General features: G+C 46.4%; 1 protein-coding gene across 2 annotated transcripts; it reads right to left on the bottom strand.

The window, feature by feature from the left end:
* Positions 1–2,772: 2,772 nt before the first annotated feature.
* MINAR1 (membrane integral NOTCH2 associated receptor 1) lies at positions 2,773–21,361 on the bottom strand. 2 transcript variants are annotated; one of them, XM_013192829.3, is made up of 4 exons: positions 21,103–21,361; positions 11,712–14,055; positions 9,924–10,178; positions 2,773–5,996 (listed from the first exon to the last, which is right to left on the bottom strand). In XM_013192829.3, exons 2-4 carry the CDS (start codon positions 14,007–14,009, stop codon positions 5,799–5,801), a joined length of 2,751 nt encoding a protein of 916 aa, XP_013048283.1. In that variant the 5' UTR covers positions 14,010–14,055; positions 21,103–21,361; the 3' UTR covers positions 2,773–5,798. The 2 variants fall into 2 exon arrangements, with proteins under 2 accessions (XP_013048283.1, XP_047927900.1); XM_048071943.2 differs by lacking the exon at positions 21,103–21,361 and adding an exon at positions 20,298–20,496.
* Between the last annotated feature and the right edge of the window lie 1,168 nt (positions 21,362–22,529).

The raw sequence follows: 22,529 nt of genomic DNA, 5'->3' as shown, positions 1-22,529 counted from the left end.
TGGTTGCAGCCAGGTGTAGAAATGCAATTTCCACAACGCTCAACATTAAAGCAAATAGGAGACATAACTTTGGGATTCCCAGAATCTCGTGATGTTTTGGGGATCGGTGAGAAGAAGCACCGAATTGCAGTTCTGTATCTGCTTTGGGCTGCCAGCCCCACCAGTGGGACAAGGAGAGCTTGGACCTTGAGGGGGGCTTTAACTGAGGCCAAAGCATCAGAAAATTATCCGGCAAAAAATTCCCCATATTTACTGAGGGAATCTGGTTAACTTTGAGGAAGCACAGGATCTGAGTCTGAAGCATGTATCGGGACACTATTTCTGCTTAGTGCATCAGAGGAACATCCCCAAATCCACAGATCCAGGAGGGCAGGGAGAAACAGGCCTGGGGATGGATAATTGGGCAGAAGCTGCTCTTCATTTCTAAAAGCCTCCATCCTCAGCAGCAACCACGTCTCTGAACACTCTTTTCCCACCATTTCCTCAACTCTATACAGAATTAAGTACTGGTTTTGGCAGAGCCATGTGGCTCTTGTAGACATAGTTTGTGCTATTAACAAGAATTACATAAAACCAAAAGGAACTTACTTATGGGAGGAGCTTGGCTGCTGGCAGCTCGCTTCTTCCTCCTTTGAAGATTTTGCTCCAGTTTCTAAGCGGTCTGTGAAGATTTATGTAACAGCAAGAGATTGAATGGTATGTGGTCTCTGAAGTCATGTGAAGTGAAGCTTGCTGGAGGAATTACTAGCAGAGCAGCACTTTACAAGATATATTGCTCTTTCCTGAAAAGATAACAAAGTAAAAATTAGATGAAAGGAAATATCTCATCTTTATAATTACTCCCACAGATGCTTGCCTTTTCCCAAAGTGCACGCCAACACAACTGACCTTTCTTTTAAATAGGACCGTGCTGCACACAATTCGGCAGGCTACAGGCTACTCGCTCCTCTTCCGTGTGCAGATTGAATGGGATGGAGTCACAGGAACATCTCAGAGGGCAGAATATGGCCCAGAGATCCAATATTTTGCTTGTGACTCTTTTGTGTTTCAGGCAGAGCCATTCATCAAAGCTATATCTGAAATAAAGAATTTATTCAACCGGTACAATTGATTGCTGTGAGCAATACGTTCAAAGAAGCACAGATTATGTGGAGCTGTGTCTTTGTTGCAGACACAGCATCACACGTAGGATCCCTCTTCTACCTTGAGATTCAGTGGCTCTTCCAGCAGTTACTGCAGAAACCTGGCAGCTGCCTGGTCTTTCCAGCACAGTGATGACCCAGATGATGTCTATATTTCCTATATATACAGCTTCTTGGCTAAGGAACACTGTGCCAGAGCCCTTTGGATTTTTTGGCACAAGCGTGATCACACTTAGCATTTTTATGAAAGTTTCTGCTCCTGGACTCACACTACAACACAAAAACCCAGGGGGCATTTTGCTTGTAAGCTTCTGGATTGGGTGAGTACAAAAGCCTGAAACTGATGTGAGCCCATGCTGCAGTCCCCCAAAATAATGACAACGCTAAACTGTGGGGTCAGAGCCCATCCCAAGGGGACCCCGTCTGCAGCCTGGCATTTGAAAGGTGAGCATCTACATTTCCACCAACTTGCCTCCCCAGTACACCAGGTGCCTAACTTTCAGCAGTCCCCATCCTGAACAGATTTGCTAAAGCAATGCATTAAAGGTGTTTATGCAGTAGCGACGAGGAAATCAGGAGCTTATACTACTATATTTTCCTGTCATTGTTCATTATTTATGTCTGTCTTCTTTTCTGCAGCTCCTCTTTGCAGTCTCTGATGCTGGATTACTTTCAGTTGCAACACCTGGAATTTTAAACAACCTGGTTTTGCAATTAACAAGTCAAAAGCAAATTAAATCCACACAGAGATCCTGAGCAAATTGATTGCTTGCTGATAGGTAAGTGACTATAAATAGTTATCTATAGTACTGACTTAAAAGGGACAGTAGTTGCATAAACACATAAGGGAAATAAATACCAAAATATTAGTCATGACCTTGTTAGAACAGTTGATATGGCATAACACAGACATGAAATGACCTATAAAATGAAATATTACGATTAGTGTCAAGAGCTAATCTTCCAGAAGCCCAGACAACGTAATGCAAAGAAGATTTTAAAAGAAACCCAACAAACTCATTTTTCATTATCTTCTGCCATCTTATTATTTCACAAGTAAGAAATCCATTAGCAATTCTGCCAAGAACTAGATAGGATGCTTAGTTATCTAACACTGAGACACTCACATCCCGTGGCTATCTTGATGTCCCTGGAAAAGAAAAAGAGGAAAAGCAACGGAGTAATAAATTATTATAACTGTTTCATTAAAACTTAGGACACTGTAATTTTTCAAATTTATTTGGTATTATATTTAAATGAACCAAAAGGCAACATTGTACAGTAATTTTATAAAATAAAATTATTACATAGTACATTAACCAAAGCCCCATTAAAAAAAAAAAATCCTAAAAAGTCATTTGGGGACAGATCCTGCTCTTGCTTTTCTACACACATGATTTATTGAGCTGATTTGAGCAGTACTCTTGTTTTAGGAAAAGCAAATGAGATTTGCCCCTCAAATAGTATTTATTTTTTTATAATTCTTGCAGTTGCATTTTATCGTGTAATATATCAAGTTTATAAGGCATAAATACGAAAAACAGTTCAATATGCTCATCATTATTTTAATTAATAATACAATCTAGGACACTTTTTTTTCAATCACACCAAGGATTACAATGTACCTATAGCTTTAATTTATTTTTATTGTTTTTTAATACAAAAGTCTATCATGTAGTATACAGCATATACTAGTTGATAACTGGTTCACAAGGTCGATCACAATATTCTCGCAGGTTAATACTGTCAGGATTTCCCCTAGCTGATATACTCCCTGCAGAACTGCAGGGTCCGTCCTTCCTGGGCAGCTCTCCTCTGGTGGTGGCAACCCACCACTGCACCACCTTACCTATTTTAAGCAAAAAGACATTGGCCAGATGTAGAACCTCCTGGGAACGCCTAGTGATGGCCATCATCCCCAGGGAAGGCAAGGCAGCGGCTCCTGGAGGTATCTGTGGGGTGCAGAGGTGGAGCCAGGCTCTGTCTTCCCCTCTCCCCTCGGGCTCCTGGCACTGCTGGGATGCTCACAGGGGTTGCAGGAGCCGAGTCAAGCTCCAAAGAGGGGATTTGTGCCAAACCCTGTGTAGGGAAATCACTGCCTCGATGGGGATGGGCGCCACCGGCTGCCTGTGCAAAGGGAGGATGGGCAAAAGCACCTCACTCAGTCAGGGGCAGCGTGGATGCTCGGGGTGCTGAGTGCTTGGGTTGGACCAGCTCCACATCGCCCATGACTCCATCACCTCCCAGATCCTTCTTACGATTTTGGGCATCCCTAATGCAAAAGCTCCTCCTGTGCCAGCACCAAGCACTTCTGCGGAGCTGATGGCAACCCCTAAACACACAACCTCCTCTACCCTTCAACCTCCTCTAATGCAGCAGTGCAAGCACGGCCCCAACCTGCCCGCGATCGATACCATTACCTGCATCTTTTCGCTATCTCAGATAATCAGATATTTCCTAAATGTAAATTACTAAGACTGCTGATTTCAGCTGGGAGGTTTGGGTCTCACACGGTCAGACCACTCGTGTTGGCAGAGGAGGGGTTGGTGGAGGCCTTGTGTCTGTCCGGTGTCCACCCAGCACCCATCCTGCACCCTCTGAGGGACACAACTCTGCCAGCATGAGCAGATGGGACCTGACTCTGCAACCACGGGTCCACTCTGCCTATTTCTGACATCTTCTGCTTGCTGTAGTGGGGCCAACGAGGGACTTGAGGTCTTTCTGATGCTGCCTGGAACCAGGAAGAGATTTCTACATACACAACCAACCTAAATTGTGCGTAAGGTAAACTGCAGAGCAATGCCCCCGCAGAGCATGTTCACATGTCTAATATTAGACATCTTGCTGGCAGCTCTGAAACATCCCTGGAGGTTTCTCTACCTGTCTATATTTACTACGTATGGATCCTGAGCTCCTAAACTTAGGTGCTCTGAATCACACCGTGATTGAAGGCCTAAGGGGAGCCCAAAATAGACAGTGTGAATTACTCCCTCTCTGCTGTGACTCCATCCTGCAGCATCTGGAAGGAGAGAAATCTTGGCATCAGGAAGGGGCTAAAACCACAGAATTTGGGTCAGGATTGCACCAAGGAGGTGCTGGTTTAGGGTGCACACCCCATGAGCCCAGAGAGCCCCAGCAGCTCAAGAGCCAGACAGGGGATGCTCTCAGCTGCGGTGTGACCAGGGGGCTGCTTCCAAAGGAACCCAATGAACCTCCATAAAGAACTTTCACCACAAGAATCACCTTTCCCTTAGCAGACCAGCAAGTTCACATTATTTCCTGATTTTTTTTTTATTATTTTTCTTACCCCCCCCATCCACTCGTGACAGAAGAGAAATACTGTCTGGGCGTTTGCTTTCACTAACCATGGCACATCATTTCTATCATAACTCGAGAAGTCCTTTTAAACTGCTACGTGCATTTGGGATAAAGCATTAAATGGATGTTTCTCGTGGGGTTACAGACTGCTTGCTGTCCAGCAGAGTCAACCATCATTCTTAAGTACATTAGCACTAGGGGAAGCAGACGAGCTCCCTGTGCCGAATGCATTGCACTAACAGCAAGTTTCCACCCGTGCTGTAAGACTGTGCCCTTAATGTAAGCGCTCAGTAACCTCCAGCCCTGCAATCTGAGGAGCAATCTGAACTGTATAGAAGACTTGCGGGAAGAGAACCTCCATTAGTACCCATTATGTTGTGATTTATGTTATGGGCTCAAAATAGCAAAATTAAACAGTTCTGTTTCATCTACAGTCTAAAAAAAGGCACAAAGACTTTGTGACAAAATTATAACTGTTCAGATTCCATTTATGAGAACTTTAACTGAGTGTTGCTTGGATTTGCCAGCTTTGCTTGCTGGCAGGAGTGAAATTGAGACAGTTTCACTGTCTGCAGAGGTAAAGAATACCCTTTTGGCAAGGCATGTTTGCCAGCTCTATGCAAATGTTATTCAACAGAAGCAACTAAAACATCTTTTGATTGCTTTAAAACATAATCTTTTTGGTCTGCAGCACATTGCACTTATCTAAGTACTCAGTGATGATAGAGTGGGTCTTAGGGCAAGACCAAATATAAAAAGCCCTTTTTAATCTGAACATAGGAATGAACTCTGTTCATGGCTACACAGTCTGCTTTCAATCAAATGATCATGAAATACATAAATGCTGTAAATAAATACAATACATTCAGAGTTTTCTACATTGTAGAGAGCTTTAAGACATTCTTAGCTCCCCGATGTAATGCATATAGAACATTCCCTTCTATACAGTGCTACCTCCAGGTACTCACACCTCCAGTAAATGCAACATAGCTCAGACAACCTTCCTCTTTTGCCTGGATTCTTGTCAGTCTCTGATTCTGTAAAACATTATATTGTTTCTTTAGGAAAAAAAATATTGCACTTTTAAAAATGCATAAAAATCGAACCGAGTTCCCATCAACTCTGCCACATGCTCTGTTATTTAAAATAATACTTCTCGAAAAAAAATGTTTCTCTCGTCGTTTTGTGTTCTGTCTACGTTTACAGCAATCTCCACCAGGATATCCTCAGAACATTCTTCCTTAGCAAATTCCTTACAGTTTTGCCATCGGGTGCTTGAAATACAGAATGAGCTATCTGAGATGCGCACAGCTGGGAGTCACGAGTCTGTCCACGTACTCAGGATTTCATTGTACAAATGGGAACTACAATGACCAGAATAACTGTACAAGCTGCCGCTGCTATTAGGGCAGCTATCTTGCAAACCTTTGCTCTTCTGAACTCGGCTTCTTTGCGTTTTAATAAGGAATCATAGCCAGGAGTATAAATGTCTTCCATCCAGTATTCTAAGTTGTTTGGGTTTAAAGATTCTTGAGTCTAAAAATTAAAAGGAAACAGTTGTTAATTGCCTGGGATCTGTTATTAATAAAATAAGTAAATAAAGCAGGTGTGTCTGGAGGCCTCTCAGCTGCATCTGGGTCTGCTGTCAGGATAAAATGGGTTATTGCTGCTGCTCACATCCCTTCAACTCCATTTCTCCAGGTCCCAGTTCCATAAGGCTGATGAAAGTGGCAATAAAACACTGCAAAAAATAAACTCCCGCAACAGTTTAATTCTGCTTCAAAATCCCTGACATACTTCTGATTTGCCGGAAACTTCGTCATCCTTGGTGGCATTTAAATAAGATCTCTTTTATCTGCTAGACAGCAGAGATGTCAGCAACTACCGGTCTGTTACTGCTTTTTAAATTATTAAAGCCCAGCTGGTGAGAAAGGTTCTTAACACACACTCCTTATGAACTACATTTTACAAAGCTAACCCTAATTTTGCTACCTTGACTTGCCTGCAAAGGCAGGTCTCCTCATCCTCCTTGTACAACTTCATCTTCTGCTACATCCTCCCTTCTGCCCATGGAAGAGGTCATTACGCATGGCAGAGAGTGCTGCGGCATTTACTCTTGCATGTGGCATTGAGGTACATATACCTCATACATGCCACAGGTGATGTTAAGATCTCACAAGTTCTCTTGTCTTTCATGAACCAACCTGTTTCTTTACACCAAAAACCACACAGGAATGAGGGACAGCAGCTAGGGAAAGACCCATGCACTCAGCAAGATGCGCTCTCAGTTTTTGAGGCAAGAGGAGGATCTGTACACATAGGACAAGATTTTCTACTCCATATTACACCATCTCCAGACCATCTCTACAGGTGAGACCATTTAACCTCAAGGGCACAAACTACATTTCCACAGAAGCAATACTCTGCTCATTGTCAAAGTCTGATCTGATTCTCTCTGGGTGGAAAAAAAAAAAAAAAAAAAGGAAATCTGAAATCTGAATTTTGCACAAAATGAAAGGCAACCTGGCGGACTCTATCAGTGCCTTCATTTGAATGTTGCATTTCATATAGTTTTTTTTCTTTCTGTCTTTTTTTCTTCCTTAGAATTTTCAATCTCTTAATGCTTTGCATTTCCACCTTGCTTGTTTTTTTCCTTTCATCCTGTCTCTAAGGTAAAATGGGGGGGGGGAAAAGGGAAAACCCAACACTAGACACTATACCGCACTTACCAGAAGAAAGAAATAAAGCAAAAATGTGAAGAAGAGGAGAAAAAAATGTTTGAAAAATGACAGCTTTTCCTTGAAGCTGTCTCCTGTGTCTGAGGCCCAAAAGGCCAATTCTTTAACAACTGAAAAAGGTTCCATATAGAAACGTTCCTGTGAGAATACCAACACATACCTTTTTTGTGCTTGCAATGGGTCTGATCCAAAGCTCACTGGACCCAGCACAAAGAAACTCCAGCAGACTTGAGAGGGATTTGGGTAAGCCTTTAATTGGCTAATTCAGATTTTGTGGCCATGAGCTGAAACCTTGCTTTGCCTGACAGCGCTATTTGCTTTATGTACAGAACTACTACAAGAAGTGGTTTTATAGCTGCCCCAGAAACAAACAATTAAAATTAAGCAACGGTTTTATGATTAATTAATGGAGATCTCTATGACAGTGCCTGTACTCTGAAGCAGAGACCATCAAGCTGAGTCTTCAGAGTGTACCATTCGATCTGTGAATGACCTATTCCAGCCTTTTGAAGAGAAAACCAGAAATAAAACAGCAACCTCATCTCTAAGGGCATCAGAAAAAAATAGCCTGACTGAATGCTTCATCCCAGCGTCTCCTCATATGCAGGGCAAAGCAATGAGATCTTAAACAGACCCTGTGCTGGGACAAGCTTTGGCATGACTGTAGTTTTTTGCAGTTTCTGCTTTAAAAGAAGACTGGGAGAAATTTTAAATGAGCAAACCAAGGTTAAAAACACACACACACACAAAAAAAAAAAAATAAAAGACAGCTATGCTTCAAGGAAATTATAGTTTTGGACCTCTCTGCCTTGATATTGACCTTTTAACTACTTCAGAAGGAAGATGCATTATTAAAAAGGCCCATTACTGTTAATCAGCTTCCTTTCCCATTTCATTGCCAGACGTAGGAATGTTCATTAAAGCATAATGTATTTACTTTCAGTTCTAATAAACTTAATCACTAGGAAAAAACCCACTCATCAGTCTGTGTCTATTTTTTAAGTTTGTCAGTAAGCTCTATTATAAAGTCTAGACATGGGTTTTGCAGAGTAGATGCAATTCTGACAGTCCTTTTGCAGGGAGAGAATCAAACCCGTAAAGTTTTATCACCTTTATCCTAAAGATAAATGATGGCAATAAGCTGCTTTCTCTGGTTTGCTCACAGTGATGCAGAGCTGCTGACATGGAAGAAAACGGTCCTACAAGGACCAGATGGAGAATACTTCTCCCAGGGGAGCTGTGCTTCCAAATATCACCTCCCCTGTTGCCTCCGCACAGCAGGTAAGGGATGCTTTGTGGCTGCCTACTGCAGAGGAACTTCTTTCAGTCTATTCCTACTCCAGCATATGGTCTGCAATGCCAGGGATAAGAATTTAGTAACCCCTCTGATGCTTTTAAATCCCAAACAGCAGCAGGCAGCTGAGGCAAGTTGCAGCCTGTTTCCTGTGCTACTCGGTTTCTCTCCAGGTATGCTTTAGCACAGCAAGGAGCAGAGGCTGGTGAGGTCAAGGACATTTGCATGAGCTGTGCCTGGAGGTTAATGCAGTCTGCACAAATTCCTGCACAAGCAAATTCCAGCCCAAGACATCTGAGGGCAGCACCGGTCCCCTCTGCTGGCTCTGCATGCTGCTATATAAATGTATACAGGCGATACACCATGATTTGTGCATCAAGGGCTGATTTCATTATGTGATGCTTTTTGTGTTTCACGACCCAATGCTGCAACAGCTGTTTGGTCTTTACACATTTTGGATGACATTCTTTATGTTTCCCCTTTAGGCTCAGAGATCTTCCTTCCTAGAAGATGTTTTGTGTTTATCAGACTAACCGGGAAGAAGAGCCTGGTTATTCTTTTTAGGTTATATACCCATGTAGGCTATGCCTGCATTGGCAAGCTGTGCAACCTGGTAGGAACAAATCAGTAGAGAAATGGTGAAGACGCAGGGTCTCCCCTTTTGCCTTTAAAGGGGAGGATATAGATCTGGGCTAGATCTGGTCTGGCCTGTTAGTGGTTGGGAATGCATTGTTTACTCAGGGAACACAACATGTGGTGTAGTTTCAAACAAACAAACTCAGTTTCCACTCTCAGAGATCACTCTCCCAAGCAGAGACCATTGGGAGATCTACCTCAAAGGCACATTTCCAAGCTGAACTAAAATATGACCCACCATTAACTGATCTGCCCTTCACATGACTGTAGTTTCCAACAGCCACTTCAGAGCTTCAAACAGCTGTGTATTTCAAAAAGAGTGATGGTATTGAATGTCTTCTACAAATATTTTGTTTCATGTTCCTAGCAAAATGGAAAAAGTGTTAACACTTAAATTCTCTGTGAACAATTCAGAGAGAACAAGGATAAAAGAAAAAGCAGCAATGCCAGATTCTGCACCACCACCTTACTGCAATTAGGGACCAGTTTCACCTCCCCCTTTTGTCCATCCCTTTATCCCCAGCCTCTTCTTTAGAGTTAACAACAGTGCGATGGCTTAGCAGACATCTCTCCATTACAGAACAGAGTGGAAGCACCAACCTGTCAATGATCATCACTCAGCAATCAAACATCCACATTTTTCTTTGTCCTTAGCCAGGATGGATAGGGATCAGCAAGATTAGAGGCTCAACACTGCATAGCTCCTTCCTGAGCTATCCAAATCCCTTATTAAATTCATTTTCTGGTAACATCCATTCACAAACAAGCCATTCAAATTAAACAAATGGGACTCACTTGTAGATCCAATGCTGCAATCTTGCCTTTATCCCCCGAATTCCTCGTGTATTCCTCTATGGTCCATGATGGCTGGGCGCGTTTCACTTCAGCCAGCTCCGTCAGCCTCATGTCCGTGTAGAGCGGGTTGCTCTTCATGTGTGACTTGAGTGATGCAGGGTAGGGATGAGGACTAAAGACTTGTTCAATCAAGAAAGCATCTTTTGGCTGTTTAGACAGTCTATGTGGCTGTGGGATTTCGTATTGCCTGTCTGCCTGCAATAGGGTTCAAAAGAATTTGAGAGAAGAAACAGGACTATGAGGGGGTTAAACACAAAGGACAAAGATATTCCTTTCAGACTCACTATATGATACTGCTTAAGCCAAGATAAGAGAAGTATCAACTAGAACAAAGTTTTCGGATGGTGGACTTAATCTGTTTGCCCACCCTCTTCTCACAACCAGATCAAAGAGGTATTTTACAGACAAGTCTCCATAACATGATCACAAAGCTGACGCAGAAGAGGAAATTTAGGTTTTGTATTGTTTACAGGTTATAAAACTATTCTGAAAATAGCCCGAACATTCAGAAATGCCTAGCTGATCTGGTAAAGCTCGGAGCCCCATACAAGCTTCAAAATTTGTGTTTCCAGATCAAATCTCAACAGGATGAAGTCGTGGGGGGAGCCTCCAGGTGCTACCCCCTTGGCACCACATCATCCATGCTACCAATCTAGCATCAGCCATGGTCCACCACAGGAGTGAGGAAGCGACCTTCAAAGTCTTTACTTCGTCCTGGGCATACCAATGTACAGAAATGCCAGGGTTTGGGCTTGATAAAGGTAACCCCTTTCCCCATCTGCAACCTGCTAATAAACCATAGTTTATGGTTTCTCGTTCAATCCAATTGCACTTACCCCCATCAAACCTCATCTTCTCCCTCCTCAATCATTCTTTGCCCTTGATCCCCCTCCTAAGGAAGCACAGCATGCCCACCACGTGTTCCTGATAGACCGGGAAGCTGAAGGGTCCCCAACCCTCTCCGGTGGGCTCCACTTCCACAAAACAGAAACAATAACCCTCAGCATGCACACTTTTAACCAAGCAGCAACCAGAGCCCAGTGTAAGGACAGCCACGATAAGGATGCGATCTGCAAAGACAGCAGTGGGCAGCTGCTGGGAGGGATTTGGGCAGAGTTTTTTCTGGCTGACCAAACCAAGAGGGCAGCTATGCTGCATTTCCACCATGGAAGGTTTAAGATGCATGTCAATGACCATGAAAGTCAGACAAAGAAAACATGACTACAGTTTGCATCTCATGGTGCACACAGAGGGATTTTTTTCTTGAGGGACTTGAATCCACGAATCTACTTTGTTGCCTTTTAAATATGCATGTACTCTCTGATAAAAGCCATCACAATGCAATTTCAAACTATCCCTTCTAAACCAACCTCTGGAGAATTTCAGACTGTAACAATTTTCCTCACGCTCTTTTCACCAAGTTAATTACCCAGCCTCCGTTATATTGCCCCTGATGATGAAGAACATCATCCTCTTTCGAAGATTTCACCCAAATTACCCCCCTCCCTTTTCAAAAGAGCAAAATGCTTTTAGGAACAACTTGACCATATTGCAGCTGCCAAGCAAGAATATATAGGTACAAAATCACTCAATTATGATAACAATAAAGACAGGCATAATATGGCGGGGCAAAGCATTGTCATACCCCAAGGCTTGTGATGACTGCGGAAGACATTCATAACTAGATTATTTTCAAATGCTTATTATGTGAGTTAAGGTTGAAATTACCTCTTTAGATTTCCTGTGCCAGTCTTTATTTTCTCCTCCATCTCTCTCTTTCATCTCCTCTTCTGTAATGCCAACTTGGTTGCTATACGTAATAGCTCTCCAGTCTCGGGGAGAGTTTGAAATACTTGCTATTTTGGATTCAGTTGCACTATTTTCCTCTGTTAATGATCTTGATGACCTCCTAGTAAATAAACTTTTTTTTAAGGCTTTTACTCGAAGACTTTCGCTGTTACTTCCACTGGCATCTGAACAGCACCATTCTGGATTATTCTCCAGCTTGCCTCCATGAGGAGTGTTGTGGCACTGAAATATCTGCGGGGAGTTACTTTCATCTGACGCGGCCTCGCTTGTCAGTGAATTAAGATCTATTTGTACACTGACCTTCTCTGGCTGCTGAATTTTTTGATCCAGCTTGCTTAATTTTCCCAGGACTTGGGAGATTTCTTCACGGACGCCTGAGAGAGACTCCAGTTTCTTCTCTATTTCACCAATCCTCAAAACCAATTTGCAGACACTTGTTTTCAGTTCATCGTCAGTGTTACTGACATCTGCCCGGACCACTTTTTCTAATTTGTTGCAGGCACTCCCGTTGGAGATTTTAGTCAAATTATGCTCAGGTGAGCTGTCACAGTCTGATTTATGCACCTGAGACAGGGAACCAGTGCTGTTGTAGCACGAAGACTGCATCACTCCCGTGGACCCACTGATACTCATGTCGTCCAAAAACCGGAAAATGTCACTGATATCATCACTCACAATTTCAGAGTCATCATCTGAGTGCTTAAGGGAGTGCCGCTCTCCATACTTGGCTTGGCCTGGTGCACACATATCCTTGCATTTTTTGTGGTCCAGGACCTGTTGCTCCGTTTGTGTCCCGACACTCGTGGTCCTGTCAATGCTTAAGATCTGAACAGAAGTACAATTAATGCTCTTGTCCTTAAACTTTTTGACCGGCTCATGTTTTTCCACATCTAGAATGGAAGGAATTTCCTTGGGTTTATGCCCGTTTTGTTTCACAGCATAATTTGTCTGCATAATTGGTTGCTGATCCTTTGCATTTAGGTAGGACTGATGCCTGTCAGCTGAAGGAAAGTTTGGAGACGGGTTGTTCGAACTCTGGTAGCGCATCTTCTCTTCTGACTGCTTCCTATTAAAAAATGATCGTTCGAAGTCAGGTACCTCCTCAGTATTTAAGCTCCAGCTTTTAGCTGGCCAGGCAGTTTGTTTGGTTGGTTTTCCTGTCCACTTTTTGTTGTCCTGGGGCCCAAGAATAGTAGTTGGGCCAAAATACGTTGAAGCTTGAAGATCATCTAGGCTTTCATGCTTCGCTCGTCTTTTGTCTGGTATAGGAGAATAAACTGGATTCAAGTACTGGCTGCTGTATGGCATTTCAAAGCTGTGGTTGAAGAAAGCCTGCTTAGAGCTTTCTTTCCTGTTCTGAGGCTCTCTGTGTCCATCTTCTGGCTTTTTGTTGGGTGGTATTAAGTTGGGAGATATTGTAATCAGATTATGAAAATCTTCTTTGAATATATTCCTTTTCTGGATGCACGACTGCATCACAAACGGCTCATCATTTGAAATGAAGGTTTCTTTCAGACCTGCGCTTATTGGCAAGGAGTCCTGGTCTGAAATAGATTCGTTTTCAATGTTCATGGGGAAGTATGTACTCTGCATCTCGCATGGCGGAGACGTGGCGATGGAGTAGGATGCCAGTGCCTGCAGCCTGTCCAGAGAGGCAGCCCGGCCCTTCATCTCCTTATTGACCCCAAGCAAAAAGTTGGGTTCTGATGAGGGAACGAACTGTTGGCAGTCTTTGCAGTCCATCTTCCTGCATTTTGAAGACCTTCTGACCGGAAAGCCCTGGTTAAAGTCCTGGTCGTTCAGCTCGCAATTGGGCACGCAGTCTGCCACGTTGCAGATTTCCGTGTCGGATCTGCAGGACTCGAAGGACTCTTTCTTCTTCACTTTCTGCCTTGCAACTGGAAGCTTCTCCTTGGCCACTCCCCCATTCATTTGTATGAGGTTGAATATTGTTACTATATCTGCTGCAACCATGATTTTCTTTGATTGCTGATTGTTTACAGTGCATCTCATTTTGTCTTTGAACAAAGTCGCTGGGAAATTAGGATCCAGGCAAGCAGTGTAAAACAGCACACTTCTGAGTTTGGCCAACTGGGACAAATCAAACCTTGCACAGAGTGACTTGCAGAGATCCTGGTAAGAAACGGTGTTCTGCTTTGTGTCCAGTTCCTCCAAGATCTTCACCAGGAAGAGTGAGGTTTCCTGGTTGGACTCCATAGCTCAAGCGTATTTTGTTGTTTATCCTGGAAACTGTGCTCCACTTCTACAGCAACACACAACAGCAAACAAAAAAAGATTGTAAGTCACCCATAGATAATGTTCAGAATCTTGTAATTCAGCCACAGACTGGACCTGCCTCCCTGCCCATGCAGTCAGGGGCTTGGTTGTATAACCCATCCTCTTGTTTCCAAACTCCATGGCTGTAATCCTAGCATCAATGACATCAATAATACTTAAATGGGATCAGGATTTCATCCAAGGAAGCCCATTTGTGTCACTATCTGCCAAAGTGAGCAAGTGAATAAACAGCAGAAGCTTTGCAGGGGCTGAACTCATGGCAGATACAACACCACAGCCTGCTTGCTAGTGGGCTTTCACAGAACATCTGATCAACTTATGAAAGTGCAGATGTGTCAAGTTGTTTGGCAATAATTCTACCCCTGTTCTGTAACCAGAGATGATCTACCACACCATGACAACTCCAGCTGTTTCCATATTGACTGCAAAATGCTCACAGGAAGATTTTCTGACAGTAAGAAAGTTAGAAGTTATCTGCTAGAAGTTATCTAAGCATCATGCTTTTTTAAAAACATTACTCTCTATTCTATATTATTTCTTCTAGATAGTATGATACACTTTGCAGAAATACCTTTTCCTGACTTTACATTTCAGGAATGGAAGAGCTGCCCGGCCACATCTGAAAATCTTTGAGCCCCATTTCAGAAATAAAGTGCAAAATTTAGAAAAGAGCCGAAAGAGTTAAAAAATAAAATATCCCACTGAATCTTGAAACAAATCCAGCAGATGTTAGAGGACTGTCTGCCAATCAGGGAGCATGTGAAGACTGAGAAATATCAAGGACGGAGCACATCCTCTTCAGTAATGGGCTCCCAAAGAAACCCAGGCAGTGCAGCTTCATTCGCCGGTCTGAAGAGCCAGGGCAGAGGTGGAGAGCAAAGGCTGTACATTTATATGGGTAATAAGAATAGCTCAGGCAAGCACAGCTAACACGAGCAAACATCTTGGGAAGGATGTAAAACCCCGCTTTCGGAGTGGAAGCCAACCTCTAGCTATTATAGATTAAGAAAGGCTGCTGATGGGATGCAGGTTATTTTTCATCTGCCTGTAGTGAATATTCTTGTCGATGCCTGCTGCTGGCTACTAGGAGAGGCAGTTTACAAAACTAGACAGATCATGGGATGCTGCAGTTCTTATGTTTGGACACTTTGTTATTCTTACTGACAGGAATGACAATAATATTTCTCCTATCCCAAAGAGCTATGGTGCCTCCCCCATTCACTCCCACCCTGCAATGACCCCAGGAGCGAGTCTCTCCATCTGCATCAAGAGCAGAATACCCACCTGAGTGGCAAAGCACAAGTCAGGCTTGCAAGGTTTCTTATTACTCCTTAAAAAAGCCGATTCCCACCCAAAAACATCAGGACTCCTGAGCATGGTCCCAGGAACCCTGAACAGCTCCTCCCTCTCTTGTAGCCTTTCATCCTGACCCCACATTACGCTGCTGATCACCAGCAGTGTCAGAAGCTGCCGTACATCAGCTTTCATAGCAAACGCCACAGCAGCAGCTTCCAGAGAGAGAAAAAAAGAAAAATAAGTTGCCTATGTGAATCTGAAGGAGATCTCCATGCAGACTTGGCTGTTTATTTAAGAAACATCTTTCTGCTGCCTCTGATCAGAAGTTGAGCAGCAGCATGAATGTATTCCTGTGATTGTAAACACCGCTCTCAGAAACCAATGACTACAGGGATTTTCCAGTTCCTCCGTAGCATGCATGTTTGCTTTTAAAGCTCCTGTATTATGCACAGCAGCAAAGCTTTTCTGCTAACTGACAAGAGAGCAGAAATGTTATATTGCTCAGCGCCTGGCTGCAGAAAGTAATGCTAAAAGCTGGAGGAGGATGGTTTTATCCCTTCTCTCTTTATCAACTGAGTGTGCTTGGAGGCACAGCCTCTTTATCAGCCTGCCTTTGCATCTCTCTGACATGTCACCGTCAGGAAATGAAGCACCCTGGCTGTGTCCAAGCTGCTCTACCTGCCACCAAAGCCACCAAGCACTCCCGGAGTAAACTTCAAATGTGGGGCTTGCAGGAGACAGTCCCGGCTGCCAGGGGACTGCCTCTGCAACTCAATTTTCAGCACGTTATAAATCTGCCATTTGCGGCAGGAGTGGAAATCTGTCTTTTTGTCACCTCCGTGCTGAATACAAGCAACAGCAAATATCTCCTCCCTTTTGTAACTTCACAGCTTCTCACAAAACCTGTACCTGGATATGCATGTTCACAGCCTGACACACACCCTGCTCTGCCTGCACTGACCTGCCAGAGCCCTGCTTTCTCCCCGCTCACAGTCCTGCTAAAATACACCACTAGTCAGTTTGCAATAAAATACTTCTCAAAACTGACAACCCATTTTGTTCCCTTCCTTTCCCAGCACTCCTTCTGTGCTCTCTCATCCCAGTGAGGGTAACCTGGGTAGCATTTCTTGAATTTTTTCTATTTTGCAGGAAGCCATTCTTACAGTACTGCAAACTTCCATTCAGGTTTCCAAATCCTATGACTTGGTAAAACTTGGGTCAGCCTGATTTTCAAAGGTGCTGCGTGCTGACATCTTCAGTAGGTTCAGAGGAAGCCCCACATACCTCATATTGCTTTTACTTAGCTGCATCAGTACCAACAAGGAGCCTTGGTTTGGGGACTTCAACCCACGGCCAAGCCATAAGGCAGCGGCGCTGAAGCACGGATCCTACATGGAGCTGCTCTGCCAGACCTGGTCTAGCTCAGGCTGGGACCAGTTTGTTTGTCTCCTTCTTTCCCAGAGCCAAGCCTGGAAGGTGGCAGTCAGCTGTAAAGCAGAGAGGGGACAGGGGGTGATAGAGGCTTTGAGACAAGGGTCACTGGGCGAGAGCTGAGCCTGTAGAGGTGGGAATTTGGCCAATTTGCTCAACTGAGGCTCAGCTATGGGAGGTGGGAATTGAAAAGGCAGGTTGCAAGATTAGATGCAGGCCTTGAGGAAAAGCAAGATATCTAGGAGCTGGAATAATTTCCTCTTCGTCCCTTGGCTGCTCACAAACACCTTTCTGGTGTGAACGCACTCAGGTGTAAAAGATACCTTTGGGCTTCAGGCTGGGCATGGAAATGTGTGCTCTCTTGTTCCAGAGCATCAGAAACACTGCCCCTGGAACACCCAGCAGATTCGGGCTGCAAAGAACAGAATAATAAAGGGAACAGGATGTAATACCCCATAAGGACAAAGCCTTAAAACCTTACTTCCAGGGTCAGAGATGCAAAAATCAGGCAAACCTGGTGCCAAAGCTTTTAGCTGCACATTAGGCTCCCCCGTCTCTTGTCAAGTCACCCTGGGAGCTGCACATCCCAGGCTCTGAGCATTTGGCCAGGCACCATCTCAGGTCCATGATCATTCACCACCTCTCAGAGCAGGACCAGAATAGACCTGGACCTGGCACGTAAATGCAAAGCTCCAAAATGAGCATAGGAAGACCTTTCAGAGAGGGTACAGAGTCGTGAACCAGTCAAAAGCAGCAGAGTAAATGAAAGCACCCACAGCACGCATAGCAGCATGGGGTTGCTCGGATGGCCTCAATTCCACCAAAGTCCTGCCTGATCCTCGCTACCAGCACAACCACGCACCCTTCACACCCCCTAAACTGCCACTGATCTCCAGAGTCATGGAGAAAATCGGGCACAGGGCCAGGACCTTGCTTATTTATCCTCAGCCAGACAGCCTCTGACCAAATGAGCCACTTAACATTTCACTCTTAATGACTTTGTCTTATTAACACAGGGAGGGGGGCTGTGACTTAGCTCCTCAGGCTCAACATTCGCAGCCCTGGCAGCACAATTATATGGCAGCACGGGCTCGTACAGCATCGTATTGCACGGCCAGTCGCTGGGGTCTGACTCTGTGCACAGATGAGCTCCGGGCTCACCACAAATCGATGCCTTCTTGCCCTGCACCAAAGCAATGAACTGAGCTCTCTTCTTACCATTAAGCTGCTACCTCAGCCTCTGGAGGCACAGACCAAGAGTATTGCGATTGCAACCTCCATCCCTCACGGCTGCACAAGGGGAAGATGCTGTTCTATTTTCTGGTGTCTTTGGGAATCAGTCCTCTGTAAGACCTCTCCCCCGTGGCCCAGGGAAACCTGCCAGAATAAAATTTCCCTCCTCAACTCCCCAGACCAGCACTGGAGCGAGGGTCCCCTCCACCTGCTGGTTCCCCTGTAAATTCACCATTCACAGCAATTCATTTCATCAGTGCCACTGCTCCCAGATGCCAAGTGGCACCTTCAGCCGCCACTGCATCCACTAAGGGCAGTGCATATTGGGGCACATCAATCCCAGGATGTGATTCAAGAGAAAGTCCCACCACTGGCACTGAAAAGGTGCCTTGGATGAGCCCGAATCACGGCTGCTGGCAGACAGCTCGTGTTATCTTCCTCTGCTATGTCCTCCTTCATTTCCTTCGCTGTTCTTGGTGCCTCTGACATTTGTCCTCCCCGTTTCCCAGTGCCCGCAGCAGGTGCAGCTAACACACAGGCTGTATAGTTGCTGGAGTCATCATTTCCCTCTCCCTTTGATTTGCTGAAAGGGAGGCAGCATCCTGGTTTTGATTGCCCCCACGGTGACTAACGGGCCACCCTATAATACCATTACCGCGACGACAGATAGAGCGAGCGATCCTTGCATAAATTCCCCCAGAAAGAGCAAGCTACTTCAGTGCAGGAGAACATTAATACAGAGGCTGTAATATGCTGTTTTACTATTAACTTGAGCTCATAAATCTTTCAGCCTGTCTTCCCAGCGCCAGATACAATAAAACAAGGCAGGCAGCGCACGCCTCACATGAAACATACAACGCTTGGAGACGGGATTCAGTTTTGTTTCCCCCCTTACTCACAGATCCATTTCCCTGTCAAAACACGAAGGAATTTCTGACAGACAGACATCCTGAGCTCCGTCTGCCTTCCACCGCGCGCACACCCAGCAGAAACAGCGTCCCTTTCCGCACACCTTATTCCTCCCCCTGCCTTTTGCTGCCCACTAAAAAGATAACGAAAAAGTGCACTTTGGAGCCCCATCCCCACGATGGCTTCTCAGCACCTCTGAAAAGTCCTCTCGAGCAGCCGGGCTCATGCAGTCTCGATGGGACTGTCCCCCCAGGCGTGCAAGAGCAGGGTGGAGGGACCTGTGCTGGCTCCCCGCCGGGATTTTTATTCGCTCTTCCAGAGCCAAAGGGGACAAACGGGCAAACCCAGGCTCCTCGGCAGAAGCAGGATGAGCTGTACAGGGACTTCAGCCCCCCTGCAAAATTCAGCAGCCCCTAAAGCCTCCCAGTGCACAAATTGGTGGGGAACTTGTGGGCAAAGACAGCGTGCCCCCGCAGCGGTGTCAGCGCTCAAGTCGAACAGGGTTTGCCTTAGGTTTTTCTTGCACAATAACATCAGGTTTATTATTTGTATTGTTCAGTTACATAACCCAGGTTAAGGTTTCTACATGGTCTGGAAAAGTGCAGTCAATCACTCTAAAACTGTGCAGTAAATTACTTGAATTATTACTGCATCATATGCTCCCGGCTATCCTTTGCCAACTATCGGCCCATACAGACACACACGAACACTCTCCTGTCGAGGCGTTATTAGAGCACATCTGAGTTCAGTTTTTCCCCCCCAAATTCGTGCACAATGAGACACCCCTGCAAACACCGTCAGATAGATACGGAGAGGTCTGAGCGAGTTAAACGTGAGCGATTCGTTCCCTCTGTGCTCAGCCTGCGTCTCTGCGTGGCAAACCCACCCCCCCCTCTGCCACCCCACAGCTGACTTTGCTCAGACCGTTCCCCCCCACCAGTGGGTGCAGCATCCCCGGCCCCGTGTGCTCCCCATCCCTTCCCAGTAGGGATTTGGGGGTGCAGGCTGGGGGTCCCCCGCTCTCTCCCCTCCGGCTGCCCGCGGACAGATCCAGCAGTGCGGGACCAAAGCGCAGCTGCCGAAGTCACGGAATTTTAAGATTTTCGAGTCCCCCCCCCTTCTTTGAGTCCCGACAAAGAGGTGACACCTCGGGGTGCCCGGGCTGGGGGGCTTCCAACCTGCACCCCCCCCCCCCGTGTCCCCACCCCCGGGGGGTGCCGGTGCTGAGGCCACCCCCCCTGCCCCCCCCCACGTCCCCGCATCCTCCCCGGGGGCTGGGGAGCGCTTGTCCCCGGTGCCCCTTTCTGCATGCCCCCCCCCCCGGCACCTGGGGCTCACCTGGGGGGGCTCCGCCTGCCTCCTTCTTGCCCGTCAGGGCTGGCCCTGCCGCTGCAGCAGCCGCTTGCCAGCCGGGAGGAAGAGGAGGAGGAAGAGCCCGAGCCTGAAGCCCCAGCAGGATGCCATAGCGCCGGGCTGCGCTGACAAAGGCGGCAGCAGGTTGGCATGGGAGGAGGAGGAGGAGAGGAGGAGGAGGAGGAGGAGGAGGAGGAGAGGAGGGAGGGGGCTGCACAAGCCGAGCCTCCCTGCGCCGCCCCCGAGCCCGCAGATACGGGAGGGGGCCCCGGCCCGGCTCGGCTCGGCGCGGCCCGGCGGGAGCCAGCGCTGCGGCACCGGGGATGCTCGCTCGGGCTTTGCAAACCCTTTCTGATTATTTTTATTTATTCTTCTCGCGAGTGCCGGCGGCTCTCTCAGCCACCCGGAGCACCCAGGAGGCGGGGGGGGGGGGCAGCAGGCGCCCAGCTGCGGCCCCAATTTCAGCCCTGCTATTTCCCCACCCTGCTGCACCCCAAATCCTCCGGAAGGTGTTTGGGGACAGATGCGGTGGAGCATCTCTCCAGTTGTGTCTGGGTGGGGAGGACATCGCTCCCCCAGCATCCATCCCCGCGTGCCCGCGGTGCTCGGGGGGCAACGGGCTTGGGGCGCACGGGTGGCTGCTGCCGGCGGTACCCAAACTCCTCTCGCAAAAAAAGGGATGGTGGCCCTAGCTCGGATGGGGTCACCGGCATGGACCACCATGCACAAGGTGCTGTGTGGGCCACACGACGTGGTTGTCCCCACCTCGGGTGTTAGGTAAGGAGCTTACCTCATGTCCCAGCGTGGCTTCTCTCCCGGCCGATGGCCAGCTTGCTGTGCCACCCAGAAAGTACTGCAGAGAGTTTTTAATAGAGGTGTTGCCGGGTGAATAAAGCAGTAAGATGTCAGTGCCTTGACTTTTCGTTTCATTAGTAACCTTCAGGAGGTGGGATATCGGGTTTTCTCTCCCAGACGAAGCAATTGGAAGGGCTGCGTGCACAAACACACCATGGACATCACACCTCTCTGGCCGAATTGGCATAAAGCTGTGTGTTTTCCCTACTCTGACAACCTTAGATACAGATTTCTGCTTTTCTGGAAGAAACAAGGGATCAGGAGAGGGGTTTTTTTGTCAGAAACCCACTGATGTGCAAGTCCTTCCACTGACTTTGAGGAACACTGTATGTGATTCAGTGTGCATATATCTGTAAAGGCACTGACGCATACAACAACCAATACAAGAGGAGAAGGCAAGCATACTTCTTTGCAAATGGAAGAAGAAGGTGTTTGAACTACATTTATTCTTACCACTACTTATCAGCAGTGAAAGAGGCAGTGTCCTTGAGCCCCATTTTGCATGCTTCCTTCAGCTAGTTTTGTGCCGTAAGGAACCATTTACTTGCAAATTGCATGCTTGGATGATTTCAGCCCCATACCACATCCTATAGAGCACGCCTCCAGGTCACGGGAAAGGGGAAAATTCACCAGAAAGCTCTCTCTGCCCCTCAGAATTGCAAATACCAAGGCAAAAGTAGGAAATGTTTCTTACCACCAGTCAAGGTCTGGCTGATATTATTTGGTTTAGCCCAGGCTCAGTATTTGACTGAAGCTCTAAAGGCTGGAGCTGCACTGATGATGCCCAAAATCACGGTGATAGGTTTCCAGTGTTGGCTCCCATAACAAAAGCTGGTCTGCTAGAAATTGAAGAAATAAAAATAATAGTGCAGTTGTGAAAGAGGAGGTCTGATCGACAACACCCTGTCCGACAGGGTGCCCCCAAGCACCTAATCCTGAGCTCCTCCTGGGAGGAAAAGGCAGGCGAGCATCAGCTCACACATGCTTGGTGTGCCGTCCTGCATGCATTCACTGGCCTGAGTTGTAGCTGGGATAGGAAACTGCAAAAACCTGGGGGAGAATCTGCAGTGACTTAAAAGCTCAGGACTTCAGAGGAAGGGATGTAGGGAACCACATCCCTTATCTAGCATAAGATGTCTGCTGAAGTGCGGGGGTTTGGATGGCAGTGGATGGGAGCACTGCACCCCTGCTCCTCCACGCACAGGCCCTGCTCCTGCCTCACGTGCAGCATGTTTTGTGCAAAATGTTGTTCCCACAGCCCCAGATCCATCAAACCATGCTCTGCAAGGAGAGCACAATGGAGAGGAGCCATGCCCTGAACCCAGACCACAGCTGGAGCCAAGTTCGGCCACTTTTCCCGTT

The sequence above is a fragment of the Anser cygnoides genome, chromosome 11 (genome assembly GCF_040182565.1).
Source record: "Anser cygnoides isolate HZ-2024a breed goose chromosome 11, Taihu_goose_T2T_genome, whole genome shotgun sequence".
In the NCBI taxonomy this organism is placed as follows: domain Eukaryota; kingdom Metazoa; phylum Chordata; class Aves; order Anseriformes; family Anatidae; genus Anser; species Anser cygnoides.
This window is presented reverse-complemented; position numbering and strand designations above follow the sequence as displayed.